Below are 18525 nucleotides of genomic sequence, written 5' to 3' on the forward strand. Positions count from 1 at the left end.
AGGTCTGGGAGGATTCAGCCTCCTCGCTCCCCTGAGGAAGCGGATGACTAGATCGTTCCTCCCTAATGACTGACCGAGCGTTGTTTCAGAAAACGCTGTGATAGCCGCCACATAGACTTTGAGCGTGGAAGGGGCTCTGCCCTTATCCAACAGCTCCTGTAGGAAGGAGAGAACCTCCGTCACCTCACAATCGAGGGGTGAAAGACCCCGAGCTGTGCACCAGCTGGAGAATACTGACCACTTTGAGGCGTAAAGCCGTCTGGTTGACGGTGCTCTAGCCTGAGTGATAGTGTTTAGCACCCTTACTGAGAGATCAGCGGGTACCCGTTGAGCGCCCACACGTGGAGGGACCACAATTCCGGGTGAGGATGCCAAATCGAACCCCTGGCCTGCGAGAGGAGGTCCCTCCTCAATGGCACTGGCCACGGGGCAGTGTCTGCTAGCTGCATCAGGACTGGGAACCACGGCTGGTTCATCCAGAGCGGCGCTACGAGCAGCACTGAGCATTTCGTTTCCCTGATCCGTTCTAACACCTGAGGCAGGAGGGAGACGGGGGGAAAAGCATAGAGCGGACAGCGCGGCCACGTTCGGGACAGCGCGCTCTCGCTCTTGGAAAAGAACGCGGGGCAGTGAGCGTTTTCGTGGGACGCGAACAGGTCCACCTCCGCTCTGCCGAATCTCTCCCACAACAGCTGGACTGTTTGCGGGTGTAGAGACCATTCGCTCGTAGGAATGTTGTTCCTGGACAGTCTGTCTGGACCCAGATTCTGGATCCCTGGCACATGCACTGCTCTCAGCGAGCGCAAGTTGCACTGAGCCCATAAAAGGAGGCGTTCCGCCAGCCTGTACAGGTTTGAGGATGTGAGACCGCCCTGGCGATTTATATAGGACACCACAGACATGTTGTCCGAACGGACTAAGACGTGTTGGTCCTTGATTTGGGGACGAAAACGCGTCAGCGCGTTGTCCACTGCCATCATTTCCAGGCAGTTGATATGTTGGAGCTTTTCGCGTTCTGACCACAGGCCGAAAAACGCTCTGCCCTCGAGCAGCGCTCCCCATCCCGATGTGGAGGCGTCTGTCGACACCACTAACACTCTCGAGGAAGTCCCCAGGCTTACACCTGATTGGTACCAGTCGCTCGACTTCCAAGGTTTTAGAGCTTCCACACAGCTCTGATTGACCCTGAGACGCAGCCAACCGGATGCCCACGCTCTGCGCGGTACCCGCTCTTTCAACCAGAACTGCAGAGGGCGCATGCGGAGCAAGCCCAGCTGGAGAACTGATGATGCTGAGGCCATAAGACCTAGCATCCTCTGAAATTTCCTGAGCGTGACGGTCGCGCCGCAGCGAAAAAGTTTCGCCGTGCGCTGAATGTCTAGCACGCGCTGTGGTGACAGCCGCGCTATCATAGACTGTGAGTCCAGAACTGTGCCCAGAAACGAAGTCGTTTGACTGGGGTTCAGCGAACTCTTCGTCCAATTGACTCTGAGACCAAGATTCTCGAGGTGATCGAGTAAAATGGTCCTGTGCTCCACGAGCTCTGATCGCGATTGAGCTAGAATCAGCCAGTCGTCCAAATAGTTCAGCACTCGCATGCCTCTGAGTCTGAGAGGCGCGAGCGCTGCGTCCATGCACTTCGTAAATGTACGAGGTGCCAGGGATAAGCCGAACGGCAGGACTGTATACTGGTATGCCTGGCCCTCGAAGGCGAACCTCAAGTATCGCCTGTGACGTGACGCTATCTGTATTTGAAAATACGCGTCCTTCAGATCTATCGACATGAACCAGTCTCCTCTGCGAATTTGCGCGAGGATTTTCCTGGTCGTGAGCATTCTGAAACTGCGTTTCATTAATGCTTTGTTCAGCCGTCTTAGATCCAGTATGGGTCTGAAACCCCCGTCTTTCTTGGGAACCAGAAAATATCTGCTGTACAGCCCCTCTTCGCTTTGAGCTTGAGACACAGGCTCTATAGCCCCTTTGCTCAACAGTTTTGATATTTCGGCGCGAAGTAGGTGTGCTACTTCTGAATTCACCGTAGTCTCGACGCGCGCTGTGAAGCGGCGAAGACGTCGATAAAACTGTAGCGAGTAGCCTTTCTTTATAATGCCTAGCACCCATTCCGAAACCCCTGGAAGCGCTGCCCATGCGTCCGCATGGATGGCTAAGGGCTGGATGCGAAGCGCGCTCTGTTCGCTGGGCGACAGAGGTGCTTCGGTGTGCTGCAGCATAGGCGGGATGCCCGCGACATTCGAGGCGGGGGGCGCGCTGATCACAGCGGGCAGAACGCTCGTCCTCAACCCGACTACGGTGCTTAACCGAGTGAGGGAGGGCTGAGCGGGTCCCGAAGGACTCATGGTGTCTGTGAGTAAGTGTGGGCACGGGGAAGCGGGCACATTTACTGCTTTGGACGCGCTGTCTGCCTGGGCAGAGCGAGCGCGCACAGGTTTCGTTTTTACAGAAAACCTGTGACATGTGTGACATAGTGTTTGTGGGCACTGGGAAGTGGGCACGTTTACTATGTTGTTTGCGCGATCGACCTGAGTCGATTTTATGGGCGCGCGCCCTGTGTGAAGGGCTGTGCTTGTGTGTAGGGATGGGCACAGAGGAGTGGGCATCAGCGCTACATTTATTGCACCATCGGCCGTGGCCGGGATACCAGAAAATACACTCTTTACAGGATTTATCTGGGTAGCCGTAAAAACGGCTTTTGTGTGCAGGCAAGCGGGCAACTGTACGGGCTTGCGCGTTGCAGAAGACGCTGAGACAGTTGCAATTCCTGTGACTGAAACAGCGGCGCGCTTGGGTGAGAGTCCGGCCGCAGCGGGACTCACACACCGGCGCTTTCCTAGGCATGCTAGGATGTTTTCGGGGCTTCCGGTTTCACCACAATCCTCGGCCGCGGCCCACGGGGAGCGGGGCGACGGTTGGCAGAGCGAGAGCGGGGCCTCGAGCTGCGTTGCTGTCGGTGTTGCGACGAAGCAGCAGGAGGGGGAGGCTGTGGCTGAGAGCTCCGTGGGGCCGGTTTAGCATGACTCGCTGAAGAGCTAGAGCGCTTCGGGAGGAAGTGCTTAAAGGCTTGAGACGCTTTCTGGACCTCGGCGAATCTCTCTACGAACTCGTTGACAGAGGATCCGAAGAGGCCAGCAGAAGATAGTGGGGCGTCGAGGAACGCGGTGCGCTCAGAATCAGCCATATCTGAAAGCGTTAGCCACAGATGTCTCTCAGCTACAGTGGCGGAAGCCATACACCGTCCCATGGCCTGTGCAGCGGACTTAGTAGCGCGGAGAGAGAGATCCGAAGCGCTTCTTAAGTCCGAGAGGCAGATCGCATCAGGTCCCATCTCATCCAGCTGACGGAGAAGATCTCCCTGAAAGATCTGCAGTGTAGCCATGGTGTGTAGTGCAGACGCGGCCTGCCCAGCGGCGGAGAAGATTCGCGCGAGCAGCGTCGACGTCATGCGGCAGGCTTTGGATGGCAACACCGGTTTCGTCCGCCGTCCAGCAGAGGGCGGGCAAAGATGGGTCGCTATCGCCTGTTCCACCGGCGGAAGCGAATGGTAGCCTCTGTTTTTAGCATCGTCTAGCGTAGCGAATGCTGGTGAGACAGACGAACGTGTTCGAGCTGAAAAGGGAGCGCTCCAAGCCTTCGCAACTTCTTCATGAAGCTCAGGAATAAAGGGGGCAGGCTTGGATTCCGGAGAAGTGCGCTCACCAGGGAGAAAGCTACCATCCAGTCGAGTCCGAGAAGGGGGCTCCGGAGCGGACCACTCAAGGCCGAGGCTCGCCGCGGCCAGCGAGAGTACGCGCATCAGCTCCCTCTCGATGTTAGCTCTTCTGTTAGGTGTACGGGCAGGAAGCGCGAGATCCGCAGAGCTCGCCCAGTCTTCACTGCCCGAGGCTAACAGAGAGCACGAGTCATCATCCCCCGACGCGGCTTTAGAATCAGCTTCCTCTGCTGAAGCGGCGGCAGACAGCGGTCGCTGAGCATCAAGAAGTGATCCAGGCGAAACCGGTGAAGCAGGCGGGCGAACCGGCGAGCTTAGTCGGGCTGGAGAAGGCTCCGGGACCCGCTGAGAGCGGCGCTTCTTACGGCGCGGCAGTACAGCGGGAGATGCAGGCTCGGAGAATACTGCCAGGCGAGTCCTCAGAGTCACCATAGGCATAAGCTCGCAGTGAGGGCAGCCGCCGTCAGCGAGCGCGAGCACTGCATGGTCTTCACCCAGGCAGGAGACACAGATGACATGACGGTCTCCCTCGCTGAGTGGGGCTCGGCACGAGCCGCATTTAGAAGGCATCTTGAAAAAGACGCGAGCTCTTTTACGAGTGTGTGTCGCAGGGCGAACACACACACACACACAGAGAGTAAACAGAAAAAGGATATGGGCGCCGGAAAGCGCAGCAGGAACGGCAGTCGAAGGCGGCGTGGGCCAGCAGCTTCCGTGAGTGACTCGTCCCGCTGAAGTGCTTCTCAGACGACGCGTTGCTTCTTCTCGTGATCCAACGATGCGTGAGCTTCGCTGAAGAGATGAAAAATCAGTGAATCAGCCTTTTCGAGCTCCTTTTATAGGACTAAGCCACGCCCGTTTCGGCGGGAAGTGGCGAGGAGGGCGCGAAGCGCCCTCATTGGCCTGACGTCACCACAGGCCTCGCTCGATAGGCTTATGCAGTTGCCGCAGAGCAGCCAATGAGCGAGCGAGCCGTCTCGCCCATGGCTGCGTGCTGCTGCAATGCGCTTTACATTATTTCAAAATTAAAGGATAATTTTTTGCTTCAGTATTTCGTGAAAAAGAGTTTTTCCCCTAGCGTTTTCAACGCAGTACGAGAGACCTCTCGTAAGAGGACTTTGTTGTTCTCACTTAGCTTCGTCTTATACACAGCGACTTGCTGAAGCTTGTAAAGCAGAGGTATGGCACAGAGTTATGGTCACGCACTCTGGCGTCCATTAAACCAGAGATATCTCAAGCCCTGTGCTCATTACTAGATGAGCTGCAGTCATCAGAGGATGCTAGAGCCATGCGCTCGGCTGTGTCTAACCCCAAAGCTGGCTTCACTGGGTCAACTAAGGAAATCCTGCCCGAAGCCTTCAATGGCCACATCCCCATTAGGCTGTCCATTGACAGTGGTGCAACAGGAAACATGATAAGGGTGACGTGTGCCAGCAGACTGGGCCTTAAAGTCTCCAGTAGTATACGCAGTCAGCTCGTCAGGCAGACGGCTCCTCGCCATTGAAGGTGGTGGGAGAGACACGCACACATTTTCAAAGAGATGGGCACAAGCTCTTTTTTCAACGGACTATGGTAGAAAACCTGGATTCTGACATTCTTGTTGGCATCCCCTTTATGGAATGTAATGACATCTCCATCCGCCCTGCTCGACATCAGGTCTGTGTGGGGTCAGACATACAGTGAGGAAAATAAGTATTTGAACACCCTGCTATTTTGCAAGTTCTCCCACTTGGAAATCATGGAGGGGTCTGAAATTGTCATCATAGGTGCATGTCCACTGTGAGAGACATAATCTAAAAAAAAATCCAGAAATCACAATGTATGATTTTTTAACTATTTATTTGTATGATACAGCTGCAAATAAGTATTTATATACTTTTTTATAGGCTATATAAAATAAAATGACACAACCCTGTCTCTTTTTGTTAAATTTCAGTTTTATTGATCAATAATAGCAATTATGAAAGTATAAGTAGCCATACAAGTCAAGAAATAAAGTAATTAAACGATTCAGTCAAACATAAGTCAGCAGGCTACAACGTTAAAGATAAATAGCCTAAATAATTTAACGTTATATAAAGTTATGAAACTAAAACTTTGCCCTCAGCCAAAACGATTTGCCAGGGAACCAATTATAGATTAATGATATCAAAGATCGTCCCACAAGACGAATTATATCTCATGTTTAACCACTCCACTAGACTAGAGAGCAGCAGCAGCTCTAGCCGAGGTAAGGCTGTTCCAAGCGGGATACATGAGCGCTGAGCAACCGGTGATCCCTTGGATCTCACATCTCCGAAAACGTCAGATCAAATTTTTAAATAGGCGCTATCTGTATAAACAAACAACATATTTGAGCTTTAAACAACTACATTATCGACTGAAAAACTCTTAAAACTACATTTCGTGACACAATAACAGTAGTATTTTTAAATTTCGCGGTCTTTCTCAATAAAGAATAACTTCCGTTGAACGCGATCCCAACTGTCTCCTGGTCTTTGCTTCGATGAAAGAAAACACTATACTTTCGCGAACTAGTCTTAGATTTTTGGCTCAACATCGATAAACCACTGCGGCACAGTTATTCTCTGGACTCTCGGTCCAGATTATCAAAATAATTATTTTATATAGGCCTAATAATTATTAAAAAAAATTGATAGCTATAAAACTCAGAACTTCGCGTCATTAGGTGAGCACATTTGGCACGTAATTCTAAAGAAGCATGCAAACTTTTATGGAGATCGGGCCATAGGTGGGGCTATAACTGTTAAAAAAAGTTGTAAAAATACTGTATTCATATGGAAAATCACATGAAAAGGCTGAAAATGGGCATTTCCTGTCTGATTTACGTAGAACTTCACGAAATTTGGTGAGCACATGCGTTACATGATTCTAAAGAAGCGTGCAAACTAGAGATCAGGCCAGAGCTATTACACATTAAAAGGTCCAAAAAAACCAAAAACAAAAAACACTAGATTTCCATGATAAATGACCTGAAAGTGCAGAAAGGGGTATTTTTCCTCTCTGATGTGTGTGTTTACAGACTGGCTATATATTATGTAATCAGTCGCCTAGTTCAAGCTGATATGAAGCACATATCGCTGAAACCCTATTATAACTGTTAGAATTTCCAAGGATCAGCATTTTTCCCTAAAAGTGATTGGGCAGACCAAACCATAAGTCATAGAGACTTAGAATAGACATAGAATCTTTAAGGGATGGTAGTAGCCTACCCACCCGTCTACAACGTCTCCAAGACTTGCCCCAATCTCCAGCATGGTGGCGCTACAGCGACCAAAAGTAACTCTTAAATTGGAGTTGGGCTCTGTCTGTGATTGTATGACAAAGGATGTGGTGATGGCCACTTGGTGGCGCTATAAAAAAAGAAAATATGAAAACAGCTATAGCTATGCAGTCCGATTGACTTGCAGTGACATGCAGTGTCTTTGTCCAAGGTGCCGCGACATTCGCATACCTCGAAAAGGCTTTAAAGGAACACGCCAACTTTTTTGGATCTCTGTGAGATGAAAAGGGTATTTATGGAATTATCTAACTCTGGGGGATACGGTGAATAAGTTAATGCTGCTTGCAGCTATATTTCTGTATTGAAGCTGTTTGTGTGAAGTTAGGTCATTTAAGCAGTTTAGAAAGTATAGGCCTATATATAACAGTGTAATTCATGAACAAATCTAATAACTACATATATATGCAGTAATATATAGGATCACACTAAACAGACAAATATGAAAGATAAGATTATTTATTAACCACACAGTGCACAGATCAAGGAGAAATAATCAAGTCTTATTCTTTAATGGAGCTTCAAATAAAATAATGCAGGCTCGGTGGTAATAGACACATGCATTAGCCAGCACACCGTACAATGGCAGTAAATGGCTCTGCACGCCACTCTCTAGTGGTCACAGCCAAACAGCTCCTGAGACACCTTGTGCTGCTCAGGCATGATTTTGCTTTTCATCATAGTCATGGGACTTTCATATATGTAGTAATGGTTACCGATGACAACCGTCACACCCTTGGGGCCGCACATTGCTCCATCAATCCTTTTAAATTGTGTTATGCTTCCTTCCTTCACAGGCTTACGTGGGGTGACTTTCAAGTCAACATCATAGATTGTTTGACCTATAGTAGAAAAGACAGAGTTTTCTGTCACTATAACAAAAGCTTGTAGTAAGGATCTACAATAGGCCTACTTTGAATGTGACAGAACAAGCATTCCAGTGATTATACCTTTGATGACATGAGCAATGTGTTTGTCTGCGCACACAAAGGCAGCATCTACAGGACCCTCAATTCCCAGCACCTCCGTCAGGGGTTTGGGGTAACCATCTAGGTGTGTGTGTGGCTCTCCAACTTTGTACACAAACACTTGTTTATCCTGTGCATGGAATATAATATACAAGAAGACATTTTCACAATAAATTAAAATACAGCTATAATAAAGCCTGGTAAAAAAAAAAAAAAAACTGCTGCACAAAATAACCTTGATCATGTAGAGATGACCTTCATAAGAGAAGACTGCATCCACTTCACTGTGTAACTCTTTAAAAGCACTCTCAATTGTGTCTGAATGAAACTTATCACCAGTTATGCTGAGGAAGTGGTGCCCTAGGGAAGAGAAACGAAGATTATTATTATTGTTGTGTGGGTGTGTGAAATTGCATTTGTTAAAATAGTGGCTTGCATTTGCATGTGTACATTGGTATACATTTTTAAGAAATAGCACAATAACAAGAGAGCTTTCGATGCCTTACTGATATTCGGACGGACTGTACAATTGGGATTTTGCAAGTGATTTTACTTTTATATATACATTTAATAAACAAAAGATTAATATTGTGTAACTTACATTTTAGACACATTATGGTCAGTTACATTGTCTGTTTTTGTTCTGCCTATATACGAAAAAAGTAGTTGAAAAAAATTGTGCGAACAACGCATATCTGAGTAACAATTCGCATTTTCAGTGATTCAATGACTTGCCTCCCAATTCGAATCCTATCCACCCTAAATATTAGCCTGATTAGGTCTTTAATAGTCCTTATATTAATGGCGGATAAAATGTCAAATGAGATGCAGGGTCTGCGTTTTTGAAGGAATCGTTTGATTGAATTATTCTCAACTAGTCACTTGCTGCCACCTACTGGTGTAATGTAGTGTTGCTTTCGTCAACGAAAATTATGACGAAATATTGTCGTCAACGAACCGTTATCACCTGACGAAAACGAGACGAGACTAGACGTAAATGCATGGTCATGTGACGATGACTAAAATACATGTATAATGCAATATCGTTGACGAAAAAAAACGAGACTAAATGTGGTTTAAAAAATAAAAACTATGCTAAAATGTCTCTTCATTTTCGTTGACCAAAACGAGACGAGACGAAATGTTAACGTCACGACGAATGAGAGAGTTGTGCGTGAACCCATAGCTTTGTCGGCTTTAAATTCTGGATTGCGATCTGGTCACCCGATTATCAGCGAATTTAACCATATATTACTCCATTAGTTATTCTATTAAAATGTCTCATTGATATATTTGACACATTCCTAATCATTACTTTTGCTGGTTCTTTGTGACAGCTGTTATGTGCGTTATTGGCAGCGTCTCTTGTTACATGAACACGTCACCGCATCAGCACCAGAACATGGAGATTTTATTTTAGAGTATAATCGCACAACCTATTCGATATTTTATAATTAAATAAACTAATCGAATATCCAAAAATCGTGACTCATCCCTGCATGGAATCTCTTGTTTCTTTTCCCAAATCTTCACTCACGTCACGTCTCACCCATTTTCTAAAGGTATTATAAACGTTTCTTAGTTCGCTTCTAATTAGGCCTATTATATTCGTATTCTTTACTGTGGTAAAGTAGAAAAACGCTGTAGGACAGATAGCCTACATTTGTACTTGCATGTCAAATTCTTTTTAACACAGTTTGTGCTTGTTATATTAGACATTGGGCGCGAGTTTAGTTGTAAAGCGCGTTTGACACGTGTGGGTGATTTTTAGTTTCACTTTCTCTGGCAGCGCAATCTCAAACACAGCCTAAATATCTCGCCCTTGTGGAGGATAAAATTCGCTCTTCAAACCAATTTACATCAAGTAGAAAACACGAAGATATCATAAAGAGATCGATATCTTCGTGTTTTCCTGCTCGTGTCCCACATCCAAAGCGCAGAGTGTATTTTTTTTAATAACCCCCCAACCACCGCCGGTAGTTGGTCCATTACCGCGGTGGTAAAAAAAACCTGCCACCGTCACAGCCCTAAATATAGGCCTACTAAATAGCCTATAATAAGCCTTGTTTGAAATTCTATATTGACTGGGTTAAATAAAATCGCATTACTAAAAAGAGACTAAAATACAATTTTCATTGACTAAAACTAGACTAAAATGTCATCAGTTTTCGTTGACTAAAACTAGACTAAAATGTCATCAGTTTTCGTCGACTAAAACTTGACTAGACTAAAAAGAGTATGAATGTGACTAAAACTAATAAAAACTAAAATGACAGCCTGACACAAAGACTAGACTAAAACTAAAATTAAAACAGGCCGCCAAAAACAACACTAGTGTAATGATGTAACCTGAAAAAGAGTCACTAAAATTACTTGTCCCTGTCTAGACAAAATAACAATAGGAAATTCACCTCTGAAAGCATATACACTGCCATCGTCGTCAGATGTAATAGCATCCAAGTGCACACGGCTGCACTGTTCTCTCTCAATGTGGTCATCATTAGTTTTTTCTCCTGAGGGAGATACCAATAGAGACACCCTATAAGACTCCAAGTTCTGCTTTTTTAATGCATGCTTTCTCAAGCCTTTTAACTTTTCCACACTTGTTACGCTTACCAAAATGTGGGCATTTCATGAAGTAATCACGGCTCTCCTTTGGATATTTGCCATGGACTTCTCCTGTAATGGGGTCAAACTTGGAGAACTGATGTCCATGGAAGCAGTAATAATGACCCATGTAACGGAAGGCTCCTGTGCAGTTGGGCATGCTCTTGAATTCCTTTTCATCAACCTTCTTCGTCTTCATATCGAAGTGGTAGATTTCATCACCTTTGGTGGATTATGAAGGAATTTAAACCTACAAAATCTTCTCAACATACTTACTATCCTTACATGTTTTCCATTATAATTAATCAAAGAAATATAATACGATATTACAATACCTTTGAAAAAGACTACGGTGTCATTAGGACAGGCTGGCTTGGGACACTCCACTGCAGCATCCAAGTGGTCAGGAATTCCAGGGAAAACTTCAGAGATGTCTTTGGGATAGCCCTTCTCCAGTTTGTGCTTGTAGTAGCTGAAGACCTTGTGGTCCTTCAATGGTGTTAAAGAAGATGTTAGTTTACTTGTCTGGTGTTGATACATAAAGCAAACATCACAGTGGATTCGACAAATAAATTGCACTTCAGGTAATGTTAAAATTACCAGGAAGAAGAACTGGTGGTCATGGTGGTCTGGGCTGTCTTCAGAGTGCATGCGGAATGCAGCATCAACATGTCCCAGATGATGATTGTCGTCCAGCTCAGGGAAGGTTTGATTAGACAGCTCAGCCTTGCCATGGAAACCCTTGAACAAGTGGTCACCTTTGGTCAAAAGTCAACGAGAAAGGTCAGTTAAAGGGCCACTCAAAAAAAAAAAAGAAAAAAAAAAGGATGATGCAATCCTACATTCACTCTAAAGAAAATTCGAATTTCTATCGTTTACATTGATTTATCATTACTTTTTACCAATTTTTTTTCATCTCTCACCCTTGAAGAAATAAGGAACTCCCTCCTCGTTCACAGCGACTGCATCAAACTCCATTCCTGCACAGCGGTCAAGCTTAGCACCATGATGCAATTCATGCTTATGTCCTTCAGGTTTGTCTGAACCAAAAATAATTAATATCATGAAATATGTGTCTTGATGAAATCAGAATGTGCTGATGTATCACTTTCATTTACTACCCACTTAAGGGAAAATTGTTTACATCTGGTTATTGAGAAGACCCACCTTTTTCACCTTTTTTAGCATGACCCTCCTCATGATGCCTGAACACAAATAAACAAATACATCTACGTTAAAATTAACCATTACAACACACTGTAACAGCGGGCCCTTTTCATTAACCCAAATTATGGAGCCCCTGCAAAATATCTCTAATGATAACAAAATGGTATATCTCTAAATCAGCTATTTGACCATTAGATTTATTTATAAAATTGTTTTTATAAATAATTTAATCAAAAAACAAATAAATCAAGCAATTAAGGCAGTTGTCTGAGATAAAAAAAATAAAAAAAATTGTACTGTAAAACTGTACTAATCTACCATATACTTGAAACTTGCCATTGTGCCATACTGCAAGAATAGTTGTCCCTTATGATAAATTGCTTATGTTTCTCATTTATAAGTCACTTTGGATAAAAGCTTTTGCTAAATAAAGTGAATTCAAGAATTTATTGAGTTAGAGACCAAGTAATTAAAGTTGAAAAAATCTAAATGTTGGTGCACATGAACACATAAAATCCCACTTCAAACTTTTTTGCAAAAAAAGAGTAGTTATTTTTAATGCTAGGTTAAAGTAATAAACTTGTGATGCTAATCTGAACACATTATTCAGTATTTGACTAATTTTAACATTGTATGTACTGTGTTGACATGTGTCTGTGTGTATACTCACGAGGGAGCAGCAAGGCTCAGCGACAGAGCCAGGCACAGAGTAAGCGTTTGAACGAGCTTCATGATCAGCAGGGTCCTTTGGTGAGACAGAGCTCAGCTGGAAAAGGTAAAGCACAACCTGATGACCCCAATTTATACACTCCACCAGGGACTGCCTTGCAAGCACGCTGAAGACAACACGTACGCCCCCGTTTGCACAGAGCGTAGGAAGGGACATTCAGTAACTTACGTGCCAACACAAAACAACACGCATACGAATGCACGTTTGCACACTTCCCCTTACTCCCCCATTCACCAGCTGGTCAAGGTACATATGATTTTTTTCAAGGAATTTCTGGTGGGGTATTGGGGGTGGTACGGGTAACATGAGTTGCACAATGCAAAGATCCATCCATCGTGAATTAGACTTGGCATGAATTAGTAAATAATTAGAGACCCCCTTTGCAGGTCAGCAGTCATTGGCATGATAGTTTATAGTACATGCTTTAGCATGCATCTTCAAACATTATTTAGGAATATAAGAGTAAACTGTACTTTATGTTGTGTATAGTATTTGCATGCATTTTGTTTTCTGAAAGGTTGGTCAGTACACTTTTTTTGTGCCTTTTTTTGTTGTTATTTTAATTTGTTGGGACATTTCTTGTAAAAAAATTAAAATAATATAATATAAATATTCTTGTAGGAAAAAATATATATTAAGTCAAGAATGATCAACCATCAAGTTAACACGTCACTAAGCAGTGCAAGTAGAAACTAGCAATGGCAAGCTTGCATAAATTGTCTCCTGTAGTCGTAATACTGATTGAGATGTTTTAACCTGTAGAAAATTAATTAATGAAAAGATAATGAAAACAAGTTATTGAAATGCAATGTGTACTCAAATGTATGTATGCTTTGTCACTATGTGCATGCACAGGGTCGAATTTTCTAGAAAACCCATGTGAACCGGGCCGTGTTACCTTTTTCCTGGTGGCAAATAACATAGATAATCAATACGAAGTGCTGACCTCTGCAGTTTAGTTTGATATGGTGATCATTAACAGAATTTTTTTTGCGCTGTCGCATTTCATTGCGCAGTACTCATGGAAGCATAAAAGTGTTTTGCAGAATTCATATTAATGCAGAGACTGTGATAGAGAGACTGACCTGATACATCACTATATTTTATAATATTTATTTGAGGGGTTTTCAAGCATTTTGAATGCCACCCAGACCCTCAAATATGCTGCTATTATTGTGAGGGACCCCTTTCTATAATATAAAGGCAGCTACAGTATATAACTGGCTTACAGAGATTAGCATCAGCATGCAACCTTGCATGTCTCACTAGCCAAACAGACTAATTTCATGAGATCTATGAACTCCTCTTCCCTGTCTCGCTGCCACTAGCCTAAAATACTTAATGCTTAAAAAGCAAATGTAGAATGTACAGTTTAGAAAAGTATATATATATATATATATATATATATATATATATATATATATATGTGAAAATAATCTGTGAAAATAATCTAACCTTAATTGAATTAAAACAATTGAAAAGGTATGTATGCATATAAATGTAACAATGAAATAAACATTTTTCTCTAATACACATTGGCCCCTTTTTGCCAAGATAACAGCTCTGAGTCTTCTCCTATAATGCCTATTGAGATTAGAGACTAGAATCTCTCCAGATCCTTTAAATTCCCAAGTTCATGTTGATACACTCTACTCTTCAGTTAGAATTCAGATCACCGGACTGGGATGGCCATGGCAGAGCCTTACTTTTGTGCTCAGTGACCCATTTTGTGTTGATTTTGATGTTTGTTTTGGATCATTGTCCTGATCCAGCAGTTTATTAATCGTACACCTGCGGTACTTTTTTATCCCTGTGTGCACTGTGCACTAAACCCATCTTGTGGGTTTGCTGCCAAAAAACTCTTTTTTTGTTTTAGTTTCATCTGACAACAGTTTTTGGATGAGAGCAGAGGATTTTTCTTGAAACCCTCCCAAACAACTTGTGGTGATGTAGGTGCTGTTTTTTTTGTTGTTGTTTTTTTAAGGCTTTCTGACCCCAAGACTCAACTAATCTCTGCAATTCTCCATCTGAGATCCTTGGAGAGTCTTTGGCAACTCAAACTATCCTCCTCGCCGTGCATTAAGACAATATAGACACACATCCTCTTCCAGGCAGATTTGTAACATCTCCTGTTGATTGGAACTTCTTAATTATTGCCCTGATGGTGGAAATGGGAATTTTCAATGCTTTAGCTATATTTTCTGACAGCCACTTTCTATTTTGTGATGCTCAACAATCTTTGCTGCATGTCAGAACTATATTCTTTGGTTTTACCTATGTGATGGATGATTAAAGGAATTTGGCCTTTGTGTTACCTGATTTATTATTTATACTCTTGTGAAACAGGAAGTCATATGGCTGGATAATTTCATGTTACTAGTCACCCTGGTGTGCTAAAAATGCTAAATATGAAAATATGAATATACTTGTATATATGTTATTCATAAGGAATTCTAAGGGTAGCCTACCCAATAATTGTGGCCAACGTGTAGTATAGAAAAACATTAATTTCTTAATGTGATTTTCCCCCTACTTTAGTTTTACTTTTCATAGGCGTAATTTGCGGGTGGGACATGTCCCCACCACTTTTTGCCATGGGTTGATATTGTCCCCACCACTTTTGAAACATCTCGCGGCACGGATGTACCAATACAAATAAAACATAACAGAGCATTCTAGCGCTGCCGCTGCGATCAGTGGCGCGGATGTGTTCTCTTGTGGCTCGCGCACACGCCGCACTGTCTTCACTCGGACGCGCGCTTCAATCCGTTGCGGAGACTCTTTATTCGTTCCGGTGAAATCACAAAACAAAATGCACACAAACGTGTCCCTGGTTGATATACAACCACTGATAAACATAGGCTAGGTCTAATCGGTTTTGATGAGAAAAAAAAAAACTATGCGAGTGCGGATTAGAACCCACGACCTCTGACACGCTTGGCAAAAGGTGTGCCCCTGGACCATTACAGTACTCTACTGCATATGAAAAGTTGGATCTATCTATTTCACATGAAAATTTTCGGCACTGACAACATATATTAGATCTCATTATATGACCAATTAAACCCACATACTATTTAAATCGATTGCTGCACACCCCAAAAGGATAAACAATACAGATTTTTTTTTTCCACAGCCTTCTTTGATCATATTTACCAAGGGCCATTATTTTTTTTACCACGACTGTATGTGTACCAACAAAACCACCTGACTATGTCACAGCATAGTAGACCTTATGCATTACTGTGACCTTGAACATGGCATGTAGCCTACATATTGCTACGTGCTTCAAAAATGGTACGCGAAAAAGGATATTTCCCGACTAGAGAAATTAATTTAAATAGGCAATGGAATCAAATATAACGTTTTTATTTATCTTACACAGAAATGTTATTTTAAGGATGATGATGTGATAAGCTAAAAGTTCTCTAGCAAGGGCCAAAATCAGTTTGTAAAGGATGGGACAAGTGTGTAATATTTATTTACATTTATTATGTTTTTAAATGTTACCATAACACATAACTGCTTTAACAATAGTGGTTAGCACTTCCGGTCAGTCATTATGTCGCATTACAAACATTAGGCTACACATATTTTTCTCACTCTCCCTATTGGTAACATAGCATTAAAGCGCATTAAGTAGTTTTGGTAATCTTTTGGGTAGTTACCCACCAAAGAACCAATAACTGTTGTTAAAACAGTAAAAGTAGTGTCCAAGGAAACAATAGCAATGTTTCAACCAGCAAACAGCGAAGTGCTGCGAAAAACAATGGTCAAAAGACTGTGGCAAGTAATGTAAGTAAAGAGCATTATGCATAGCTAATGCCCACTGCAAGCAGTTAAGTAATATGCAGGGTCAAGGCAAACCAAACTGGGGTTGTGAAAAGAAAAAAATTGTGCACCTATAAGGACAAATGAGATCCTTCAAATTTCCTGCATCTACTGTGATAGCCTATAGTTGACATATTCAGAAAGTCAATTACATGCATATGCAGCAGAATGATGTGTGTTCTGCAGTAGCTATATGTGAACAAAATGAAGCTCTGGCATAATCCAGCAGTATACAACACAAACTAACACAAACACTGTGCCCCTAAATTTAAGATGTCAGGGCAAAAATGGGCAAAAATGCCCGTTTGGTTTTGGTTCAATGGCCCATTCACAGGCATTTACTTAATTCTTGAATGAATCAGCCATTTGAGTGAATCTAATGTATTAATCAATGACTTACTCATTTAGACATTTACCACCACCTACTGAAAGTTTATTTTATTTTTTAGAGTATAATTTCGTTAAAAAAATAATTTCATATTTTGGGTAGGCTATAGTTTGCCCAAAAATGAAAATTCTGGTTGTTTGCATTTAGGCCTACTCACCCTCAGTTTCAAACCTGTATGACTTGCATGTTGGTAAGCAAGCTGTTTTAGTCTGTAGAAATATCTAAATAGGCTACCAATTCAGATGCAGCTTCGAAAAAAAAAAAAAAAAACGAAAAAAACATGGCTGTTGTAGCCTAAAAGTTTGTCTAATAAATTAGATGATGAATCAAATTAAAAAACAAAATCTTTCTAAAGCCACTTTTTGTAAAGTCTATTTGATACTTTTCTGATTTAACACAATAATGACTTTAAATGATCTTTTGGGGCTAATTTCTCAGCTGGATTTAATGTGTGATTAAATTGCGATTAATAAGATTAATTAACCGGCACATCATGTTAGTTAGATTTAAAAAAAATGTATCGCTTGTCAGCCCTGTCTCAACATAACAACAAAAACCCTGTCAGTTAAATTATGTAACAATATCATCCCCTGCAGCCTTGTGCTTGGCACAGCATTCAATCACAGCATCCAGAAACTGTTAATACACAATCTGATATCTGGCATGTCTGGACTTTGTCTGCTCAATGTTTACATAGCCTTGTGTTACACAGAACAGTTACAGATTTGATCCTTTCTGAGCTGAACCATCTCTGCTCTGTTTTCTTAAGAAAATATATCTGTAGCTGTAATATTGAGCAGAGCTCCAAGCAACAAATGCAAATGCAAAGTTATAGGCTTGTGTGGGAGGGAAAATTGATTCATGTGAGAGGAATAAAAGCTAAATGCTTTACTCAGACCCAGATGCAATCATTTCAACATCTCAGATCAATTTCAATGTTTCTCTGTGTGTATAACCCCTTTACTCTTGTCAATTAATTAAAGTGGAATCTGATCTAGAAAATATAAGTGAAGGATCCTTATAATGACTGAAAACTTTACATTTTTGACAGTCTGCCAACTGTGAAATGAACGAGGAAGAAATCTTTAAGCACTGGTGCTGGTGTGTTACTGTAGGCAGGAAGCTGGCTGTGAATTTACTCCAAGCATTATTCTCTGAATTCCTGGTCCTGCCTTGCAAATGCAAAAATCACACCAGAGGATTTCCAGGTCATCCCAGAAAAAGGAAAAAAGGCTATTGTTGAATCTTGAATATAAAGAATAATCTTGTGCCAGAAAGGTTTAAAAAAAAATAAAAATAAAAATAATAATAATTGTAAGTCTATCAGGATAAAATAACCTAATATTTTAACAACATTTACGGGTTTTATTTCACCCCAGAATAAAAACAAATAATGAAGCCTATTGTGAGATTATTATTTTTTGCATTATGACATTTTCATGGCACTTGATGTCTGAATCTACTGTGAAAGTGACACACACAAACACACACACACACACACACACACACGTCTGGTACACTATCTTTGTGGGGACTCTCCATAGACTTAATGGTTTTTATACTGTACAAACGGTATATTCTATCTCCTTACACTAACCCTAAACCTATACCCATTACAGAAAACTTTCTGCATTTTTACATTTTCAAAAAAATATAATTTAGTATGTTTATTAACCCATTTCCCTCATGGGGACCGCTGGCCATTTGGTTCCCACAATGTAATATAAACCAAACGCACACACACACACAGTGACACACAGTCACATATCTTTTATATATTTCTATATTTGTTTCCATTTCCATTTG

The 18525-nt window shown here is 42.4% G+C and overlaps 1 protein-coding gene across 2 annotated transcripts; it reads right to left on the reverse strand.

Moving 5' to 3' along the window:
- Window positions 1-7471: 7471 nt before the first annotated feature.
- hpxa (hemopexin a) lies at window positions 7472-12735 on the reverse strand. Of its 2 annotated transcripts, none has more exons than XM_084122155.1 (10): window positions 12441-12735; window positions 11771-11808; window positions 11527-11643; window positions 11204-11361; window positions 10939-11092; window positions 10613-10825; window positions 10408-10509; window positions 8232-8356; window positions 7979-8126; window positions 7472-7870 (listed from the first exon to the last, which is right to left on the reverse strand). In XM_084122155.1, exons 1-10 carry the CDS (start codon window positions 12500-12502, stop codon window positions 7641-7643), a joined length of 1347 nt encoding a protein of 448 aa, XP_083978281.1. In that variant the 5' UTR covers window positions 12503-12735; the 3' UTR covers window positions 7472-7640. The 2 variants fall into 2 exon arrangements, with proteins under 2 accessions (XP_083978281.1, XP_083978282.1); XM_084122156.1 differs by having other exon boundaries at window positions 11780-11808; window positions 12441-12591.
- Window positions 12736-18525: the final 5790 nt, after the last annotated feature.

The sequence above is a fragment of the Abramis brama genome (genome assembly GCF_963993115.1).
Source record: "Abramis brama genome assembly, chromosome: 8".
Lineage (NCBI taxonomy): Eukaryota > Metazoa > Chordata > Actinopteri > Cypriniformes > Leuciscidae > Abramis > Abramis brama.